Source organism: Ranitomeya variabilis, chromosome 6 (genome assembly GCF_051348905.1).
Source record: "Ranitomeya variabilis isolate aRanVar5 chromosome 6, aRanVar5.hap1, whole genome shotgun sequence".
Lineage (NCBI taxonomy): Eukaryota > Metazoa > Chordata > Amphibia > Anura > Dendrobatidae > Ranitomeya > Ranitomeya variabilis.
Window position 1 is genome coordinate 342,064,480 of NC_135237.1, and position 22,860 is coordinate 342,087,339.

The window sequence follows — 22,860 nt, forward strand, 5'->3', positions numbered from 1 at the left end:
ACGTCAAGCAGCAGGATTAGGTGAACCAAGGTAGCTCTGGAATTATAATTATCTACATTTTTTCAGATATCTCGGAAAGGGCTTTAAAGAAGCACTCCTATGTATTTTTTTATTAAATGTGCGTATATGTGCATGTAATGTAATGTGAGTGTATTAATATATTCACGTACCGCTGCTCCCTCCAGGATTCAGAGCCATTCTGCTCCTCTTCTCCGTGATGTCATCGCTCTGCAGACTCTCAGGGTCATAATGAGCTCTATGTGTCCCAGAAGTGCCTTCCACAATGTAAATCTATGGAGAATCGGAACCAGGCTCCATAAATTTTTACTTAAAAGAGACTTCTGGCTTATGCATAGTGCATAGAGTAAGCCGGATAGTCTGAAAATCAGTGATATCACTGAGAAGAGGAGCAGAGAAGCTCTGCACACAAAGCTGCAGTAGGTGAGTATAGAATACACTGACATTACATTACATTCACATATACACACATTTAATAGCAAAAATATATACATGGGCTACCTAAGGGCTACCTTAATGAATGGAGCAGTGGCCAGTATGTTGTTCTGATCATATAGTCATCATATAGTAATCATATAGTCATTTCTTATTTTTACTATATGATTTTGCTTTGTATCAAGGACATTGACTTGTTCTATGACTTGTTTTATGTATATTTTTCTTCTGGTAATATGTATCCTCTACTCAGACTGAAACTCTTCTCACTGATCTTCTTAGTGAGTAGTATCGTTTTTTGCCTCCTACCCACAGCACTGTTCATAAAGAAAATATATATGCATAAGAAATGGGATCACCACACAAATATTCCAAAAAGTGACAATTTTTATTGTAAACACCACACAAAAGTATTAAAAACAATTAAAAATACCAACAACATGGGTAGAGGTTTTAGGGTCCACATAAATATCAGGTAAATACCCAAAGCACACTTTACAGCCTATTATCATAAATCACATCTCCATAGACTCAAATCGTGATAGTCAGATAGTATATATGTATGCTGTTACTGCCAAGTAGTAACACTCCCCATAGGCACTTTTTCACATTGTGGAAACCTATCCCAAACCAGCCTTCATGGTTGAAGAGGGAACAATAACTGTATCTTGGTCACACAGGGATCAAATATCCCACAATAAGACAGTGAATAACAGGGTTTGCACCCAAAATCCCCTTTTCCTTACCAAGACCCTAATAGACAGGTAACCCTTCAAGTGTAGGCATAGTGGACAGCATAGACATAATCGGCTGTACCAGTGTTAAGACCCACGCGTATCGACGCCCGCAGCGTCTTCCTCAAGGTCGCTAATGCAATAGTGGTGTAGTGCCCGTATTTAAATAGACAGATACTTACTTATTTACCTACCAGGTGTGCAGAACAATGGCGACACAGACACATAGGCAAAGAGGTCCGGCGTGTTATGCATGCTACTGCGCAGGCGCCAGTATTCTCAGCTCCCGGAGATGGACGGGTGCCACACAACGCATGCGCAGTCGGCGCCTAATTTATTTAGATCATTTAATGCGATCAGATAACCAAGTTAGGAATCTAAGGCCCCGACGCATACATATACTTCATAAAAAGTAGTAAACACAGCCGCAATTCAGGGAAATCGCCCCTAAAAATTCCGGCGTGTTGTGCATGCTACTGCGCAGGCACCAGTATTCTCAGTTCCCGGAAATGGATGGGTGCCACACAGCGCATGCCCATTCGGCGCCTAATTTATTTAGATAATTTAGTGCGGTCAGATCACCAAGTTAGGGATCTGGGGCCTCGACGCGTAAATGTGCTTCATAAAGAGTAATAAACACAGCCACAATTCAGGGAAATCGCCCCTACAGGGGACTACACCCCCCTAGAGTCAGATTAGCAGCAATGAACATGGGTTGCGTGTCGCCCAACGACACGCAATACCTCTGGTGATGCTCGCCCAACCAGTGACCGTACGAGTGGTGAATGGGTCGACACTGCCCTCACAGATTACACACCAGACCATCCCTTTCACTCTATCCATGTCGCCATCTCATCAGGAGATAATATCTCTGCTCGTCATTCCTGAGGGAATTGATGAGGTCCTCTTAGGGATACCTTGGCTACGGTACCACTCTACTCATATTAAGTGGTCCACAGGCAGGATTTTGGGATGGAGTGAATCTTGTGGGGGTAGATGTCAGGGGGAATGCGTTCAGGTTGCTACTACAGAGGTACCCGCAGATCTCTCCTCTCTCCCCAAGCAATATTGGCCCTATGCGGACGTGTTCTCCAAAAAGGCTGCTGAGACTCTTCCGCCTCACCGCCCCTATGACTGTCCTATTGACCTCTTGCCTGGTGCTGAGCCTCCCCGGGGTCGAGTCTACCCATTGTCTCTCCCAGAGACGGAGGCAATGTCTCAGTACATCCAGGAGAATCTGGCAAGGGGATTAATTAGCAAGTCTGTGTCACCTGCAGGGGCTGGTTTCTTCTTCGTGCAGAAGAACGGAGAATTACGTCCATGCATAGATTACAGGGGTCTTAACGCCATCACCGTTAAGAACAAGTACCCTCTGCCCCTGATATCTGAGTTTTTTGACAGGCTTCGGGGAGCAAGAGTGTTTACTAAATTAGATCTGCGGGGTTCTTACAACCTGATTCGCATCCGTGAGGGGGACGAATGGAAGACGGCTTTTAACACCAGGGATGGGCACTATGAATATCTGGTGATGCCCTTTGGGCTTTGTAATGCCCCCGCCATTTTCCAAGACTTTGTAAGCGATATCTTCCGGGATATGCTCTCCACCTCGGTTGTAGTCTACCTGGATGATATTCTCATCTACTCTCCAGATATAGACTCCCACCGGAGAGATGTGTGCAAAGTCTTCAACCTCCTACGGGCAAATTCCCTCTATGCCAAGTTGGAGAAGTGTGTGTTTGAGCAAGAGTCTTTGCGTTTCCTGGGCTATATCATCTCGGCCCAAGGATTGGCTATGGATCCTGCCAAGCTACAGGCTGTGATGGACTGGCAAGAACCCCATTCTCTCAAAGCGGTGCAGCGCTTTATGGGGTTCATTATTTACTATCGCCAGTTCATTCCCCACTTCTGAACTTTGGTAGCTCCTTTGGTTGCCCTCACCAAAAAGGGAGCAAATCCCAAGTTGTGGTCAGAAGAGGTCTCCAAGGCCTTCCTCTCTACTAAGTCCCACTTTGCTAGTGCTCCCATTCTACATCGCCCTGATGTAGATAAACCTTTCATAATGGAGGTGGATGCCTCGTCTGTCGGTGCTGGAGCAGTCCTATTCCAAAAGGATGCTCAAGGTCGGAAGCATCCCTGCTTCTTTTTCTCTAAGACCTTCACATCGGCAGAGAGGAATTATTCCATCAGGGACAGGGAGTTGCTAGCTATGAAGTTGGACTTCTCAGAGTGGAGACATCTCTTGGAGGGGGCTCGTTTTCCCTTCCAAGTTTTCACCGACCACAAGAACTTGGTCTATATTCAGACTGCCCAGCGGCTAAATTCTCGCCAGGCCAGATGGTCCCTGTTCTTCTCCCGGTTCCATTTCACCATCCACTTTCTCTCCGGGGAGAAGAACATTCGTGCCGATGCTCTCTCCCGCTCCATAGTGTCATCAGCGGAGGAGGAACCTCGGCTTATTGTCCCATCTGAGAGTCTGAGGACCGTGGCTCCGGTTTCGCTAGAGTCTGTGCCCCCGGGTAAGACTTTCGTGCCAGCAAATTTGCAACCGGATGTTCTCTCTTGGGCTCACTCGTCCAGGGTGGGTGGACACTTTGGGACCAAAAGGACATCTGAGCTTCTGGCGAGGACGTACTGGTGGCGGCATATGGCCCGTAACGTCAGAGACTATATGCGGGCGTGCGTCTCCTGCACCAAAAATAAGTCTCCTCGACAACGGCCAGCTGGCTTACTTTATCCCATGCCGGTGGCAGACAGGCCCTGGGAGATGGTCGGGATGGACTTTGTGGTGGGCTTACCCAAGTCCCATGGCTGCACCATTATTTGGGTGATCACCGACCATTTTTCCAAAATGGTACATTTGGTGCCTCTTCCACGGCTACCTCCTGCACGGGCTCTGGCAGCGTTGTTTATTAAACATGACTTTCGCCTACACGGTATGCCGGACAAAATTGTCAGTGACCGGGGTCCCCAGTTTGCGTCTCGGTTCTGGAGAGAGCTTTGTCATCTACTCAGCATTGAGTTGAATCTCTCTTCAGCATATCATCCCGAGACGAATGGGTTGGTAGAGAGGGCCAACCAGACTCTGGTCACATATCTGCGACATTTTGTTTCTGCTAGGCAGGATGACTGGGCATCCTTACTACCGTGGGCGGAGTTTGCGCTTAACAACGCCGTAGCCGACTCCACTGGTCAGACTCCATTCCTCCTTAATTACGGTCAGCATCCGTGGGTTCCTGTGCCTATGCCCGTGTCTTCTGCCGACTCCAGGGTGGCAGACTGGGCTGTGGAGGCACGGGACATTTGGGACCACACTCAGGATGCCATCCGGGCCTCCAAGGAGAGAATGAAGTCCTCCGCTGATGCACATCGGCGCCCCGCTCTGATCTTTGCTCCTGGCGACTTAGTGTGGCTCTCCGCCCGTAACATCAGGCTGCGAGTTGAGTCCACTAAGTTTGCACCTCGCTACTTGGGTCCCTTCAAGGTCCTCGAACAGGTTAACCCTGTGGTCTACCATCTGGCCCTTCCTCCACGCCTGGGTATCACTGACACCTTTCATGTGTCCCATTTAAAGCCCGTATACATGTCCCAGTTTTCTGAGTCATCTGCCGGGACATCGGGTTCATCTATGGATGATTACGAGGTGAACGCTATCTTGGGGTGCAAGGTGGTACGTGGCAAAAAATTTTATTCGGTGGATTGGAGGGGTTATGGTCCAGAGGACAGGTCCTGGGAGCCTGTTGAGCACATTCGGGCTCCGCAGCTCATTGCCGCCTTTGAGCGTAGCGAGGCCCAGGGAGTGGGGGACCCTAGGAGGGGGGTAAAGTTAGGGGTCGAGTTCCCACCTCTGCACAGGGGGAATCTCGGGCCATCTCCGCTGCGGTCTTCCATTCTTCTCCTGCCGCAGTGGAGCCTGCTCATCGGAGACATCGGTCCCAGCGTCTTGCTCAGTCCCACTCTGTACAAAGAGTTACTGCTGCTTTTCCTGCTTCTGCCATTGAAGTCAGTGCTGAGCAGCAGCGAGCAGACGCTTCTGGGACTAAGTCCTGCTTTTCTCGTTCTGAGCATGCCCTGAGTAAGATCTCTCAGTGGGGATCGAGGGTCACATGGTCAGATACTGCAGCTAAGTCCATTGGTCCTTTCAGGAAGGTCCTGTAGGTGCTAGGACTAAGTCCTGCTCTGCACACACTGAGCATGCCCAGGGCAAGATCTCTCAGTGGAGATCTAGGGTCACATGCTCAGGTATGGCAGTCTCTCATTGGTCCTTCTAGGAAGGTCTTTTACTTGCTGCAGCTATATAAGGCTCGCATGGCCGCACGGCCATGCGCTAGTATCAAATCTGTTATGTGCATGCGCCAGTGTGGTCACATTTATGTGTGTTCAGGGACTCGGCTGAAATAAGCCCCTAGAATGCCGGCACCTCCGGTGATGAGATTGTGTGCGTGGATTTAGGGCCCCGGCTGAAATAAGCCCCTAGAATACCGGCTCCTCCGGTGAGGAGATTGTATGTTTGCATGACCACAGACTGCCTTCAGCTCGGCAGTTAGCTGTGAACTCCTGTGGGGTTAACAGGGCACAGCGTCTTGTTTCCGTGCGACTCTGTGAAGTAACAGAGTTCGCTTAAACCGCCATATAGTGCCGTCATTTGCTAGCAGCAGGTTCCTCCTGCACGGTGGACCCTGGGCTGCGAACGCACCAATAAAAACATCTATATTTAATCAGTGCATTCCGCTAGCCCTAACACCATGTTGTTGGGATTTTTAATTGTTTTTAATACTTTTGTGTGGTGTTTGCAATAAAAATTGTCACTTTTTGGAATATTTGTGTGGTGATCCCATTTCTTATGCATATATCTTTCCTTTATAAACTATACTGAATTTTGATATGCATTAGGAGATCCCCTTATCCATTACTAGCGGATGGTGCCCGCTCAAATTGTGTTTCCTACCCACAGCACTGACGCGTGTATGTACAGATTTGTCTCCGCGTACATTTCCTTCGGCTGCTTTCCTGAACCACTACAGAGTATTAGGTAGCAAGCCATGTGAGAGGCACATGTTACAGCCCATGGGACTAACACATATTTCCATTGTAAGCCTTTGCAGAATGTTGCATTTGATAAAATTAGTTTGTAAGATGACTTTAGTTTCAGGCTGGTTACATTGAAAGGAAATTCAAAAGCATCTGTTTAATAATCGTAATTTTTTTTAAAAGTCATACTCAATTTTACCCAAAGCAAAAATGATCTTTTAACTTTTCTTTTTTTACTGCAGTGTCTTTTTTGCCTTTGGGGGTGGGGGAGGGGATGTGGTTATGGAAAGCTGAAAATCTGAAGCCATGAAGCAGTGATCTGTCATCTGATTTCCCAACACAAACTGATTACATTATTAAAGGGAACCTGTCATTAGATTCACGCGGCCTGAGTTACGCTCCAATTTCCTCATATAAATGGCATTAACAAAGAGGCCTACAGAACTTTCCATACATAGCACTAAACTCCGCTCTTTTGTCTTACCGAGAGTGACAACAGGAAATGAAAGCCACTACGGTATTCAGGTCTGTTACATCATTAGATTCTTCAATGCCACATCCACTTACGTGTACGTAGTGTTGGGCAGGGATGCCAAGGGCCCAGCAGTAACATTAACTCTGGGGGCTCACTGTTCTGTTACATGTTAATAGTACCGTCAGTCACAAATTTGCCTAGACTTTTATATAACAATAAAAAAAGTAGTTTGTTAAATGAAATGCTGGCTTTATCCATACAAAGTGATTGAAGAGAATTGTGCCAACTACTGCTCAGATATAGGTGATCGGAGCACACTCGTACGCAGAGGCCCACCAGAGAATTCTCCGGTTACCCTGTGGGCCAGTCTGAGCCTGCTTGTACACATTAGTATCACCCTCACTTACAGTGCCTTGAAACAGTATTCATACCCAGTGAACTTTTCCACATTTTTTTCACGTTACACCCATAAACTTAAATGTATTTTATTTGGATTTTATGTGATATGTCAACACTAATTAGCACGTTTTTATGAAGTGTAAAGGAAATGATACACGGTTTTCTAAATAAAAACCGATAAGGAAAAAAAGGATCCTCCGTACGCAAAATAGTGTCTATAAAGTATTGATTTGTATTTAACCATTATTTTAAAAAAGGACATAATTAAAAAAAGGAGATGGCAACACATGCAAACAGAAAACGAAAAATACACTGTGCAGAGGTTATATTAAGAATCACTTCATTTATAGGGGTTTATACAAATAGAGCCTGTAAACTAGTAAATACCTAATATTGATAAAGGAAATATATGCTGCAGTCCTTATCACACTAGCAATGCAATATACAGTACATCATAATGAACATCCAACACAATAAGGGTTAATATGCAATAAACAAAGTGCTGAGTGGTTAATACGTACACATGATCCGGGAAGATGCTGGAGACTGTCCCAGGTGTGTGGTGCAAACCAGACGGCTTGGATATTAGAAATAAGGCTATAATAGCATGATTCCAAACCATCTGTTAGCAGACAGACCAGGGGCAGTGACACAAATATGGTTTACTAAGCAGATATCTGAGCACCACTCAGTATAGTCATACAGACAGGCATATTTACCAGAGCTCCAACCTGCAACAGTGGACCCCCTTAACGCATGTTTCAGCAGTCTTCCTTCCTTATATTTCTAAATATATTGAAAATATAAACCTGAAAATTGTGACATGCATTTGAATTTAGCCCCTCTGAGTCAATACCCACAGCATGATGCTGCCACTACCATGTTTGATGGTGAGGATGGGGTTTTCAGGATGATGTTCAGTGTTAGTTTACCACCACATAGCTGTTTGTATTTAGCCCTAAAAGTTTTACTTTGGTCCCAATTGACCACAAGACCTTCTTTCACATGATAGCTGTGTCCCCTATATGACATGTGAAAGAAAGTGCTCTGGTCAGATGAGACCAAAGTAGAACTTTTGGTGCTGAATGCATTATGTGTGGCAGTAAAATTTGGCTGCGAGCCCATGATCAGTAATACTAGCGTTCTGGACATAGCGTTGTACACCAGAAGCACAGTGGATGGGCTTAATAGGAATCCCATTGTGCTTCCTTTTCACCAAGAATTTCCCCATAGACTTGCATTAGATGAGAAAAAGCAGCAGCTAAAAAAAGCACATGTGTTGTAATGGCATTTACACAGATGTTATTAGCCTTGCTTAATTTAATAAATAAATAATTTTAAAAAATTACATAGGACCTCCCCCTTTTTTTGATAACTAGCCAAGGTAAAGCAGACAGTTGGGGTTTATATTATCAGGCTGGGATGGTCCCTGATTATTGGGCCCATCCCAGCCTAAAAATACAAGCCCGCACATTAGATGCTCCAATTCTGTTGCTTTGCCCTGCTGTTCCTGATTGTCCTTTGGCAGTGGCAATCGGGGTAATGGTTTATGGGGTTGATGAAAGCTGTGTCTCACTGAGCTGAGAATGTAGAAACATTCACAGGCTTAGAGTTACCTTTACAAGGCACTGTATATAATTGCATGACTAGACAGCTTTTCCAAAGTTTAGTGGTAATTCTATAGAACTGCAAAGGCTGCTATATGCTTATCTATATATATATAATTGTCGAAGGGGTACTTCCGTCTTTCTGTCCGAAACTTCCGTAATGGAAATCCTGCGTCGCTGATTGGTCTCGCCAGCTGCCTGTTATGGCTGCCGTGACCAATCAGTGATGGGCACAGTCCGATTAGTCCCTCCCTACTCCCCTGCAGTCAGTGCCCGGCGCCCGCTCCATACTCCCCTCCAGTCACCGCTAACACAGGGTTAATGCCAGCGGTAACGGACTGTGTTATGCCGCGGGTAACGCACTCTGTTATCGCTGCTATTAACCCTGTGTGTCCCCAACTTTTTACTATTGATGCTGCTTATACAGCATCAATAGTAAAAAGATGTAATGTTAAAAATAATAAAAAAACAAAAAACCTGCTATTCTCACCCTCCGTAGTCCGCCCAGACGCGCGTGGCTGCCGCCAGCTTCCGTTCCCAGAGATGCATTGCGAAATTACCCAGAAGACTTAGCGGTCTCGCGAGACCGCTAAGTCATCTGGGTAATTTCGCAAGGCATCCTGGAAACGGAAGATGGCGGCAGCCGCGCGCGCATCGCCAGAGCTTCGCTGGATCCCGGCGGGTGAGTATATAACAATTTTTTATTTTAATTATTTTTTTAAACAGGGATATGGCGCCCACACTGCTGTATACTATGTGGGCTGTGTTATATACCGCGTGGCTGCTATATACTACATGGCCAGTGTTAGATACTATGTGGGCTGTGTTTTGTACTGCGTGGGCTGTGCTATATATTACGTGGGCTGTGTTATATACTGCATGGCCTGTGTTATATACTACGTGGCCAGTGTTATATACTGCGTGGCTGCTATATACTGCATGGGCTGTGCTATATATTACGTGGGCTGTGTTATATACTGCATGGCCTGTGTTATATACTACGTGGCCTGTGTTATATACAGCGTGGCCACTGTTATATACTGCGTGGCCTGTATTAACACATCGGGTATTCTACAATATGTATGTATGTATGTATATAGCAGCCACATATAGCACAGGCCAAGTACTATTTGTCTGCTATATACTACATGGCTCCTATATACTACGTGGCCTGTGCTATATACTATGTGGCTGCTATATACATACATACATATTCTAGAATACCCGATGCGTTAGAATCGGGCCACCATCTAGTGTATAATAATGCTGTAACTAGTAGTATAACTAGTAACAGTATCTGATGGAAAACACAAGCCAGTAAACGCTGGATGTTATCAACTGGACAATATATTGACTGGGGATATGCTACCAGATTGTATTTATTGAGCCCATGCTTCAGCTTATCATTTCCCAGACTAATTTGAGTTTTTGCATCTGGAACTCTTTAGTGCAGAGAAAAGAATATAACTGCACTCAAGAAATAGAATTACTGGAAACAGAATCTTTTAATAGATTGCTGCATTTAGCACCCAGCTAATATCCCCCAGGACAGTAGATACAACATCATGTGAAAATCTGAATCCTAATAAAAATAGGAAGCCTAAATATATTGGGGGTTTCTCTTTGGGATATTTTAATCTTTGTAAATTGGCACTATTTTTTCTGTATTGTCAGTTAACAAAAATCATCAAATGCTCCAGTATTTTCAGTGTCTGAACTACAGGAAATATTTAGTCAGCAATATAACCACACAGAAAAATAAGATTATAGCACTGTTCACACTACATTTCTGCAGTGAATTTGGGTTATTTCATCTGAATCCCTCTAAAAATGGAGCCATAGACTGCAATCACACAAATGGAGTTCAAATGTACGCTATTTGTGCTTTTTTCTCCCCTGATACGTCCATTTGCTCAAGAGGGCACATAAATGTAGAATCACTGAATGCATTGCAAAAAGGCAGTATGGACAGTGGCTGAATCTTAAAAAGATTTAGAAAGTTACAATGTGATTCACAGCTGGAGTCTTATAGTAGAATGAGGTGGTCAAGGCATATGTAGTAGAGTTGTAGTGGAATACTCAGAAGCATCACTACTAGCAAAAAGTATCTGAAGAACATGCCCTGAACCTTTTTGAACAGTTGCATTGTATCCCCTGGAGAACACAACTTTAAAAAGTACTCCCATCAAAATGTTTATCCTGTTAAAATATTGCAGTCATCATATTATATAGCACTGTGTACTTACAATTGCTCATTTTGCCTTTCTTCCCAGCTAATTCTTCTCTTTTCCATTAGGTTTATGCCATCATATGATTAAAAGCAGACTAGCTGAATCCTAAGCTCTATGTAGAAAGAAGAGATCAATTTTCCCTGTACGAGTCAAAAGTTACTGCAAAAGTCAATGATAGGGATGAGGAGGAGCAGCTGGGCTAGGAGTTGAAAAAGGAATGACTCATAAAGGGAAAAGAGACTTCTACATAGAGCAGAGAAAAGAGAAGAATTGGCTGAGCAGTTGTAAGTACATAGTGCCATATAAAATGATAACTGCAATGTATTATAAGGATAAAAACGTAAATGGGAAGAGTGCTTCTTTAATCATGATGCAGTCACAGTTGAGTAGGGTGCTATCAATGCCATGCCCTGCCATCCTCACTCTGGTAATGTATAGGTCACTTATAGGGTTATTCCCATGTTTATAGATGAAAATTGTTAGATAGAGCTTGTAAATAGAAGAAATGTTACAATTTACTGCTTATTAAAATTTGCAGCCCTTTTTGAGATATTAACATTTTTCTTTAATTTACAGCTCACTGCCTCGGAGACTGACTACAAGATCAATAAAAAAAAGAACTTGTTAGCGGTGCACATGTTCAGCTGTCTAGCAAAGTTGGTCGGTCTCCAAGACAACGAGTTGTAAACAAATGAAAAATATTAATGTCTAAACGATGGCTGAAGATTTCAGCAAGCAGGAAATTGCAAAATTGCTTCTATTTACAAGCACTATCTGACTGTACAAATTTATGAAGAAGCTAATAACCCTTTAAGACCTGTAACCTACAAAACATCAGGACCCTGAACAGAAGATCAGTGTCCTGACACAGGTGGCGCAATGACAACACAGTTTCAAAGAGGCCTCAGCGCTCCCCTCATCAGAGTTATGTGATGTCAGATAGTGACAAGGATCACGAGATGAGATATAATGAGTCCAGAAAAGGTAAATAAAAGAATAATGAATCCAGGGTAGCTGGATATTATTGGAAAGTGTAGTTTGCTAAGAGGATTTTAGTAAGTTCTTTTTCCGCTCCTGAATTTTTATTGCACTGTATGCAGGTTTGGTAGTAGATCCTTTCCTTCCCTTCCTGGCCCATTTTCATTTTTAGCCTTCTGCAGTCCAGGTTGGATTTAGAGAGGTATACACTAGGTACATTTAAAGGGAACCTGTCAGCAGGATTGTGCACAGTAACCTACAGACAGTGTCAGGTCGGCACCGTTATACTGATTACAGTTATACCTTGGTTGGTGAAATCCGTCTTGTGGTTGTTGTTTAATCTGGATTTGTAGTTTTCAGTTATTGAGATTCTCGTGCTCTGGGCGGCCTGTGGACGGGGCTTTATGTGTTGATGGAGCAGATTTTTTTGTCAAGTAAAACGACGCCAGTGGCGCTTACGCAGTAGCATCTATAGGAATGCAATAGATGCTACTGCACAGGTGCGGTTGCTGGCGCTATTTTGATTAAGATATATATTTTTTTAGAACAAAACTATATGTCTAAATAAAATGAAAACAGGCATATTATCCAACGTATCATGCTACAGTGCAGGCACCACCACCGGAGCCTGCTGATGAATGTGATTTTTTTTTAAACCATAATTATATGCAGTATGTAAAATAGGGGGCAGGTCACTGATCGATGAAGTATGCAAATCGCATTCTTGCGGTCACATGACCGCCCACTCCTGACATCTGAGAATCCTGTGTTTGTGTGCACTGTGCACGCTGTAAGTATTCACGATTCCGCAGTCACAGACTGACTACAGACTTGAGTCCCAATCCTGGACATTCATTTTAAGAAATGTGACTTGCGCAGCATCAAAACTTTAAGGCTATGTGCACACGTTGCGGATTTGCCTGTGAGATTTTCTGTGCGGATTCTGCATCTCTTGGCAGAAAACTCAGGTCAAAATCTGCATGTTTTTTATGCGGATTTTGTGCGTTTTTTGCGGATTTTCTGTGGATTCTGTGCGGATTTCATAAATTTTTACCCCTGCGGATTTCTATTATGGAATGGGTGCAGAAACGCTGCAGATCCGCGCAAAGAATTGACATGCTCCTTCTTTTAATCCGCAGCGTTTTCCGTGTGGAATTTTCCGCACCATTAGCACAGCATTTTTTTTTTTTTTGCCATTGATTTACATTGTGCTGTAAATCACTTGCGGATCTGCAGCGTTTCTGAGCGAAAAAAAAATGCTGCGGATCCGCAGGAAATCTGCAAAGTGTGCACATAGCCTTAGGATAAACCATGACATTTTATCTTACCCACTTGCATACTCTTTCCTCACTGACAAAAAAAACATGAAAATCAAAAGCAAAGGCACATCCCACTTTCTGCAAATGTCTCCTGTAGCCCATGTAACAACACAAGTACCGTAACTCTCTGAGTACACATAATATAGTAAATGTCACCTGCAGCCCTATGTAACAACACAGATGACGCTCGGAGTACACAACATGTAGTAGATGTTACTTGCAGTCCTATATAACAACACAGATAAAGCAGCCAGTGATATTAACTCTCTGAATACAGATAATGTAGTAGATGTTGGCAAGCATGACTTTTAATTGGGGGCCACATGAAGACACACAGAAAGTGCCTGTGTAAGACACCCTATATCTGAGGTCTGCTAGCCTCCAGTTGTATTTTGGACATGTGAGGTAACACCTGACATTTTTGGAAAGCCATTTCCCAACAGTGCAAATCTTCTCAGAGCACTAGGATTAATAGCAACGCCTAAACAGTGTACTTTGGGTCTTGTAGAAGCACATTATCTGGAGTATGAAATAGGTAAAGCTGTGATAAACTCTCAGGTGAACAAAGTAAGAAGTTATTCAAAATTTTGCATAAAAAAAAAATTGAGAGGTTTTTAAGAATTACGGTACAAGTTGCTACAGTCAAATTGTGCTCTTTTTGAGACCTTACCAAGGGAAATAAATTAGTTATGGACAAATGGCATGCAAAAGTTAAGGGGTCATTTAAAAAATGGAAGGATATTCTCTGTAACCAACCCCTCATTCTTACACCTGATATCAGTAAACCGTTTGTGATCCAGACTGATGCCTCTGATGTGGGACTGGGTGCAGTAATTTTACAGGAAGTTGGAGGAGAAGAACACCTTTTGACATATCTGAGCAGGAAGCCTATAACCACTGAAAAATTCTGTAGTATTGTCGAATGTGAATGTTTTGCAATCCTTTTAGTTCTGGAGACACAAGATCATTTCTTAGATTACAAAATTATACATTTTCAGCTGAGAAAAGGTCAGGCACACTGCAAGGAAATGGAGACCGTCTGTCCAGTACATGCTTCTTGATGGATAAAAACGATAGTATGTGAGATAGTGACAGGATAAGTGGTTGGAGATAGCTATACAGTGTGTCCGTAAAGTTATGGTGCACTTTCTACCTGTCACTGGAAAGCAACAAAAAACGATAGAATGTGAAATCTGCTCCAAATCAAAGAAAAATCTCTCAGTTTCATACCTATTCAGTGCAGTTCAATGTGTGCTCCATTTATTGCCCTACACACATCCAAACGATAGTGAAGTTCTTTCCACATACGGGTGACGACGTCTGGTGTAACAGAGTGACTAACGTCTGTGATTCTCTGTTTTAAGTGATTAATGTCGTTGATACGTTCAATGTACACATGTTGATTCACATAACCCCAAAAGTAAAAGACTAATGGTGTCAGATCCGGGGATCGTGGTGGCCATGGCTTGACAGAACCCCTGCCTATCCACCACTTGGGGAATGTTCTATCCAGAAACTCACAAATAATGGTGGTGTAGTGTGGAGGAGCGCCGTCCTGTTGAAAGATAACACCTTCTGGAAATTGTGGCACTGCATACAATTCCAACATGTCAAGATACGTGTTTGCTGTCACAGACCGCTCCACAAAAAAATGGGCCTATTACGGTGTTTCTCCACCAAACTGCCGGTTTCCATCAACTGCTTATCCCTATTCCTATGTGGTGGCGCTTCACTATAAACGCGCCAATATTCACGTAGCACTTTGGTCACAGATTTGAATTTAGGGAGCCACAGAACACACTGAACTCTCCTCTGTACCGTCCACATCTCAACTGGCATGGAAAACCTCACAGCTGGCATAATCTTGTGATTGCATGATGTCACAGACCTGGCAGTGTATCAATCAGAGTTCAGTTTATCAGGGGTTAATCTGACTGGGGGCTCAGCAACAGCTTAAATGAGCTTGTGTTGTTTGAATGGTTCTTGTTATCTCTCCTCATGAACAGGTCTGATATGATTGGGCTAAAGAAAGGGCACCAAAATGTAAACTATAAATAGATCCTGTGACTGGTCAAAAGTGCACCATGACTTTACGGACACACTGTATTTTCCCAAGATTCCTCTCAAATGCATATTATGCTCCAGGAATTAGACATCTCATCTAGGTAAAACTAGGTGAGGTAGAGTTTGCTAAGGGTAGTTGATAAGCCCTATTTTTAGGCCTGGAATTTATGAAATTAGGCCCAGAATTTATGGAATGATAGTGGATTTGGCAGCAGAGCCTGTTATTACTTTCCTGGCCTCTATGAAGGCTAACCACAAACAGCCAATCTACGTTGGTGCTGCTCATGAAAGCATGGACAAACTGGAAAAGATTTATTTAAAAATAAACAAATAAAAATAACGAGTTTTGTTGCAGGATTCAATAAAAAACAAACACAATCATTTATATTGAATAGAATGTGACGAAGCTCGTTAAAAAAAAGCTTTACACTGGACAATACGAAAACATGGTCATTGCTAACTTCTGGTGATACCAATTAATTTAATGTAATATGGCTACCATATCACTCCATAACACAGAAGTTCAGAAGCAGCAGAGAGTGGTACGTATCTACGATACCGCACTCACAGAAACCGACAAAAATTAAACCATATAACATTAGCAGGACCACCCAACAGTACACAGAAAAGGTGAAAAAATATGTCTGTATTCGGAAAACCAAAATAAAAATAACTTAGCGGGTGTAGAACACCTAAAAACTACAACAAACCTATAAAGCGCAGTAACAAAAAGGTTCATACTTTTGACCTAAATGTTATTACTAGGGATGGATGAACCCGAACAGTAAAGTTCTGGGTCCGTACCAGACACCTTGCGTCCATGCATGGACCCGAACATGATCTTCTCACAGAAGTCTGTGTTTCTGTTTTGGTTTGGCAACTCGAACAGACCTTGTTGAAAGGCTGCAGCACAGCCAATCAACAAGCTTTTCCAGTGTCTGCACTTCTGGCCCCATTACAGGCATTCCAAGTACAGCTGACATCAACCCCAAAACCATTAACACCCTCACCAACACACAAGGACAAGCTGGAGATCGGGGGCTAAATTCCAGAATTGGCGCATCTAATGGTTGCACCATTTCTGAGGTGGTAGAAGGCTGGTGTTATTAGCTATAATGGAGGGCGCCAAAATCCATGGCATCTTTCCAGCCTATTAATATCAGTTCGCAGCTGTCTGCTTAGGCTTTGCTCTTTATTAAATATAGTGGAGACCCACGTCATTTTTGGGGGGGCACCTTATTAATAACCAGTAAGGCTATGCAGGCAGTTGTGAGCTGTTAATAATAGGCTGGGATCCATAGATATTGGCCCCTTCCCAGAATAATAAGACCATCTCAAAACTGTCGCTGATTATTGAAAAAAATAAGGAGGGGGCAGATCATTTTTTCCTTTATTTATCAGTATTTTTCATTTTTTTATTAGTAATAAATAAATTGATGAATGAAAAAAACACTGCGGGGCCCCCTTATTTCTAATAACCAGCTAAGGTAAACCAGACACCTGCAGGCTTAAAATAATAGGCTGGGAATAGCCAAGGTTATTAGGCCATTCCCAACCTACAAATATCAGCCTGCAGCCAACCCAAAATTGGCGCATCATATTTGATGCGCCAATTCTGGCACTTAGCCTCATATTTTCCTGATTGCCCTGATGCGGTGGAAATTGGGGTAATTGCTTTTGGGGTTAGTAATGGAGAGGTGTTACAGTAGTCTGACACCCCCATCACTAACCCAATAATAAAAATAAATAAACACACACAGAAAAAAAGTATTTGAATAAAGACTCCCCCACACCTCGTACACCTATTTATTAATCAAATGATCACACAAAGTAATCCCGATTCCACAAGCATCTTCTTTGTCTCCTGCGCCTATGGGCAGCAGTAAAACTGTTGCTATCCACAGACGCCAGCTGATGAATACTCTCATCAGCATCGCATGCTCTCGCTACTATGAGCCAGAGCAGGTGACGCTGATGACAGTAGTATTCATCAGCGTGGCGCCTGACCATTGCTGGTTCACATGCAGTCCTCTGTGATGGGTGTGTGACTTCAGTGGCTGTGATTGGTGGTGACTTCACCAAGGTTACCGCTGGTCAGAGCTAGTGTTTCCCACGCTGTCACAGAGAACCACCAGAACACCAACCCTGGCAATAAAGATAATCCCCTACTACCTCTCACTGTCATCGATGATGGGATGGATGAATCAATGAAAGTATTAGGAGACATCTGAATATAATTATATTATAAAGAACATACATCAGGGTGTATATACATTACTCAGGGTATACAGCAGTGTGTGTATATACAAAAGAAAGGAAGAGCTGGCAGCATTCACAGAAACTGAGTGAGCTCTCCTGGATACGGCCCTGCCCACCCGCACTGCAAGCCCAGCCCACCAGTTTCCAGAGCCTGAGAACTGAGGTAGAATCTGACTTGATATTGCAGAAAGCAGGAGATCCTGATCCAGAGATCATGTGACCAGAACAGCAGGTCAGGTTACAGCAGGATTTGGCAAAGCAAGGTATTTATTATTATTATTATTTATTTATATAGCACCATTAATTCCATGATGCTGTACTTGAGAAAGGGTTACATACAGAGTTATAGATATCGTTTACAGTACACAAATTTACAATGACTGGTACAGAGGGGAGAGGACCCTGTCCTTGCGGACTTACATTCTATAAGGTATTTAGTGAAATGCTTAACTATGGAAATTAGTACACATGAAAGTGACATGTAAACTAGCGGCCAACCTCTTTAATAGGCAACTTTATAGAAAAATCACACAAAAAAATAAAATATAGAAATATAAAAAAAAGACTAAATTGAAGGTAATAGTAACTGTTTGTTCAATGCTGACATTGATGTAACTCAATAAGTGAGAGGCGAAGAGGTTGACACACTAAATTGCATAAAAAGAAACAATAACATCTGATATAACAGTGTGAAATAAAGAGAGAAAGCTATTCATAATGACACATCTTTACACATACACACATCTTTCAGTTCTCTGCAAAGCAAATATCAGTTGCATCCATGGAAGGTGTAGTGGATCTCAAGTAGCCTACTTTCTGTATATATACGATTACCATACATAGATAGCTCTGAGCAACTCGTAGGACCTCAAAGTAACCTAATATAATTGATCTTACTGTTTAAAGTTGACTGGTCACCAGATTTAACAATATTAAATGTTTTTGCTTTAAAATAGATCACTTAGAACTGATGTGTCAAAATCCACATCAGAAATGTTCTATGATCTTTATTTCAGAATGATAATTTTATGAGTCTACCAATAAAATGGAGCATCTGAAGAGCTCAAGTGTCGACAATCTCCACCTGTTTAGCTTGACCTACAGTTGCAGCTTGTACTGAGGGCTGTGAGATCTCAGCAGCAGAAGAAGCACAGCCAAGCAAATCTTAAAGGATTATGCACCCATTCTGAGAAGGAATTTATTAAATATAGTGTCCTTATTAGAGCTAAGAGATCTATTTAATATTGTATGCAGCTTCTATTGCGATATCTGGTGACTTTTGGGGAAATACACATCATACTGTTCTCATGACCATTACTTTTATTCTCACTTCTTGATTAAGCACTTTACTGTCTTACTGTTTTATATCCTCAATGCAACAAACTCGGAGAAAATTACATTTGTATAACACTTGAAATCACCACCTAATACCATTTATAAAAAGTGTTATTATTAGTTTTATAATTCCTTTTATAATGTTTAAATGACAAACAATATTGAAAATCCAATGGAAATCTATGAAATCTTCCATTTTATTGAAACTCTTAAGATTAGAAGTCAAACAAGATAACATAAAACAGTCAAGTACAGTATGTAGTAACAGTAATACATACAGGTCCTTCTCAAAAAATTAGCATATAGTGTTAAATTTCATTATTTACCATAATGTAATGATTACAATTAAACTTTCATATACTATAGATTCATTATCCACCAACTGAAATTTGTCAGGTCTTTTATTGTTTTAATACTGATGATTTTGGCATACAACTCCTGATAACCCAAAAAACCTGTCTCAATAAATTAGCATATCAAGAAAAGGTTCTCTAAATGACCTATTACCCTAATCTTCTGAATCAACTAATTAACTCTAAACACATGCAAAAGATACCTGAGGCTTTTAAAAACTCCCTGCCTGGTTCATTACTCAAAACCCCCATCATGGGTAAGACTAGCGACCTGACAGATGTCAAGAAGGCCATCATTGACACCCTCAAGCAAGAGGGTAAGACCCAGAAAGAAATTTCTCAACAAATAGGCTGTTCCCAGAGTGCTGTATCAAGGCACCTCAATGGTAAGTCTGTTGGAAGGAAACAATGTGGCAGAAAACGCTGTACAACGAGAAGAGGTGACCGGAACCTGAGGAAGCAGTGGACTGAGTCTGGTGTGGAAACATCCAGAGCCACCGTGCACAGGCGTGTGCAGGAAATGGGCTACAGGTGCCGCATTCCCCAGGTAAAGCCACTTTTGAACCATAAACAGCGGCAGAAGCGCCTGACCTGGGCTACAGAGAAGCAGCACTGGACTGTTGCTAAGTGGTCCCAAGTACTTTTTTCTGATGAAAGCAAATTTTGCATGTCATTCGGAAATCAAGGTGCCAGAGCCTGGAGGAAGACTGGGGAGAAGGAAATGCCAAAATGCCTGAAGTCCAGTGTCAAGTACCCACAGTCAGTGATGGTGTGGGGTGCCATGTCAGCTGCTGGTGTTGGTCCACTGTGTTTCATCAAGGGCAGGGTCAATGCAGCTAGCCATCAGGAGATTTTGGAGCACTTCATGCTTCCATCGGCTGAAATGCTTTATGGAGATGAAGATTTCATTTTTCAGCACGACCTGGCACCTGCTCACAGTGCCAAAACCACTGGTAAGTGGTTTACTGACCATGGTATTACTGTGCTCAATTGGCCTGCCAACTCTCCTGACCTGAACCCCATAGAGAATCTGTGGGATATTGTGAAGAGAAAGTTGAGAGACGCAAGACCCAACACTCTGGATGAGCTTAAGGCCGCTATTGAAGCATCCTGGGCCTCCATAACATCTCAGCAGTGTCACAGGCTGATTGCCTCCATGCCACGCCGCATTGAAGCAGTCATTTCTGCCAAAGGATTCCCGACCGAGTATTGAGTGCATAACTGAACATTATTATTTGATGGTTTTTTTGTTTGGTATTAAAAAACACTTTTATTTGATTGGTCGGGTGAAATATGCTAATTTATTGAGACAGGTTTTTTGGGTTATCAGGAGTTGTATGCCAAAATCATCAGTATTAAAACAATAAAAGACCTGACAAATTTCAGTTGGTGGATAATGAATCTATAGTATATGAAAGTTTAATTGTAATCATTACATTATGGTAAATAATGAAATTTAACACTATATGCTAATTTTTTGAGAAGGACCTGTAGTAATGTATGTAGAAAAATGTGATCCTGGCAAAATTACTGTGTAAAAGCCTACAACCCCAATTTCAAAAAAAGTAAAATGTGAAGAAAATAAGAATGTAATGATTTATAAATATCTGCAGACAGAGGCAGATAAAGCGTTTCCAGAGCCATTTATGTCTTTGCAGTAAGTAATAAAAATGCCTTAAAACATTATCTCTCTCATTATTCTGGCATTTGGTAAATATTAATAATTATGGTAATCCTAATTGACCTAAAAAATGGGAAAGGTTTATTCTGATTTAATGTCAGATATTGAGAAAAACATGCATGTGTCTTTTTATATAGTGTATTTAAACTTCTGGTTTCAACTGTACCTAAACCATAAGGAAGGACTAGAAACTAAAGTTACACTGAAGCAGAAACATTTATGTGTATTAATAATACATTGTAACATTTTACCTACTATAATATATAAATCATACCTGTCAATTATTTAGAAAATCTTCTTTAAAATGATAATCTAATTCAATGTTTTGAACCATAGATGTACCGGGATCAATGCCAGACGGGCAATGGGAAGGTGATCTCAGAGCAATTAAATGGAGAGACATGACAAGCCATGGAGGCTGCCATGGTAATATAATTAACATTATTACTATTATTATTATTATTATTATTATTATTATTATTAGGACAATATCTAATGGATTAAAGTAGACAGGAATATATTTTCATTTTTTGGTAAAGTGCTGAAAATATTAAAAATGCCTTTACTTAAAGGGAATCTATCAGCACATTTTTACATATGGTAGTAAAAAAAGATAATTTTTTCTTAGAGATTCGATGTGTCAGTCATGCTACATTTTTAGTAGAAGCTATGAGCAAATCAGACTGAAAGTGCACTGGGGCATATCAAAGCATTTGGGCAGCTTCTTATAGGTCCAGTGCCAGCCTGATTGATGTAGAGCAGGGGTGTCAAACTGCATTCCTCGAGGGCCTCAAACCATGCGGGTTTTCAAGATTTCCTTAGCATTGCACAAGGAGCAGGAATCATTATCTGTGCAGGTGGTTGAATTATCACCTGTGCAATACAAGGAAATCCTGAAAACATGACCTGTTTGCGGCCCTCGAGGAATGCAGTTTGACAACCCTAATGTAGAGGGTCTAAATTTCTCAAGACTGGCACATCAGATCTTTACAAAATAAGAGATCCTGGTGTAAATTGTGCAGACAGGTTCTGTTGCGGGTTTACCGTGACAGAGAGGAGCCAGAAGACCGCAGCGTCTGATTTCTCCTACTGCATGGATTAGAAGCAGTTCACCTCCTTATTAAATGGTTTAAATTTCTTTTGGTAGTGCAGGGATTAATTTGCTCTGTTGAGAGCTCTTGGAGTTAAGGCTCTCAGCCGTGCACTGTTAGCCACTACCATCTCCCATGTAATCTGGGCCCTGGCTAGCACTCATTGTCAGAGATAACTTATGCTGCATGGTTGGAGGATGTTGTTGGTGGTTACTGGAGAAAGGTGTTTCATAGATTTATTGGTGACGGTTGCTAGGTTTTGAGTGTGTGATAATTCCCTTTCTTCTACTACTTTGGTTTAACCCATCCTCAAAGCTATGGTGTTTATCTCTGTTGTTTATGTGAGTATATTTGTATGTTTGGTATTTTTCATTACCCCGGTTTGTATTACCTTCTTGATCTGGTTGTTTTATTGCGGTACACTCGGTACACTACTACTCCCCTCTTCCCTTTGTGGAGGAAGGGCACAAACTGAGGGCATATTCAGGAGCTAAGGCAAGTTACGTGGCCCCGGCATCATCATCATCGGAAGTAACCCGGGGAACGGGGTGAGCTAGGGCACCTCTACTGTTAAGGACAGGGAAGGAGCCCCTGGTCCCCGGACACCCAACAACTGAGTTATGACAGGTTCCCTTTAAAGAGTAAAACGTTTACACGCTATTAAGAATTGTCTCACAATAGATCTTTGTTTTTATAGTGTTTTTAAGAGATCATACAAGATAATATCAGCTCATCTTCCAGGCAGAGAAGTGCAATGCTAACAGTATGGTATAAAGCTGTATTATCATATAGTGCAATGCTTAACGTGGATCTCCAGGATCACAATATTGATATAACCCCTGCATCTTTTGTT

General features: G+C 42.2%; 1 protein-coding gene across 1 annotated transcript in view; it reads left to right on the plus strand.

The window, feature by feature from the left end:
• Nucleotides 1-22,860, plus strand: part of LOC143782432 (N-acetyllactosaminide beta-1,6-N-acetylglucosaminyl-transferase-like) — an 86,423-nt gene that overhangs the window by 48,392 nt on the left and 15,171 nt on the right. The window contains exon 2 of the mRNA XM_077269855.1: nucleotides 21,253-21,342. Coding sequence (XP_077125970.1) covers nucleotides 21,253-21,342 — 90 coding nt within the window. The remainder of the gene's footprint in view (nucleotides 1-21,252; nucleotides 21,343-22,860) is intronic.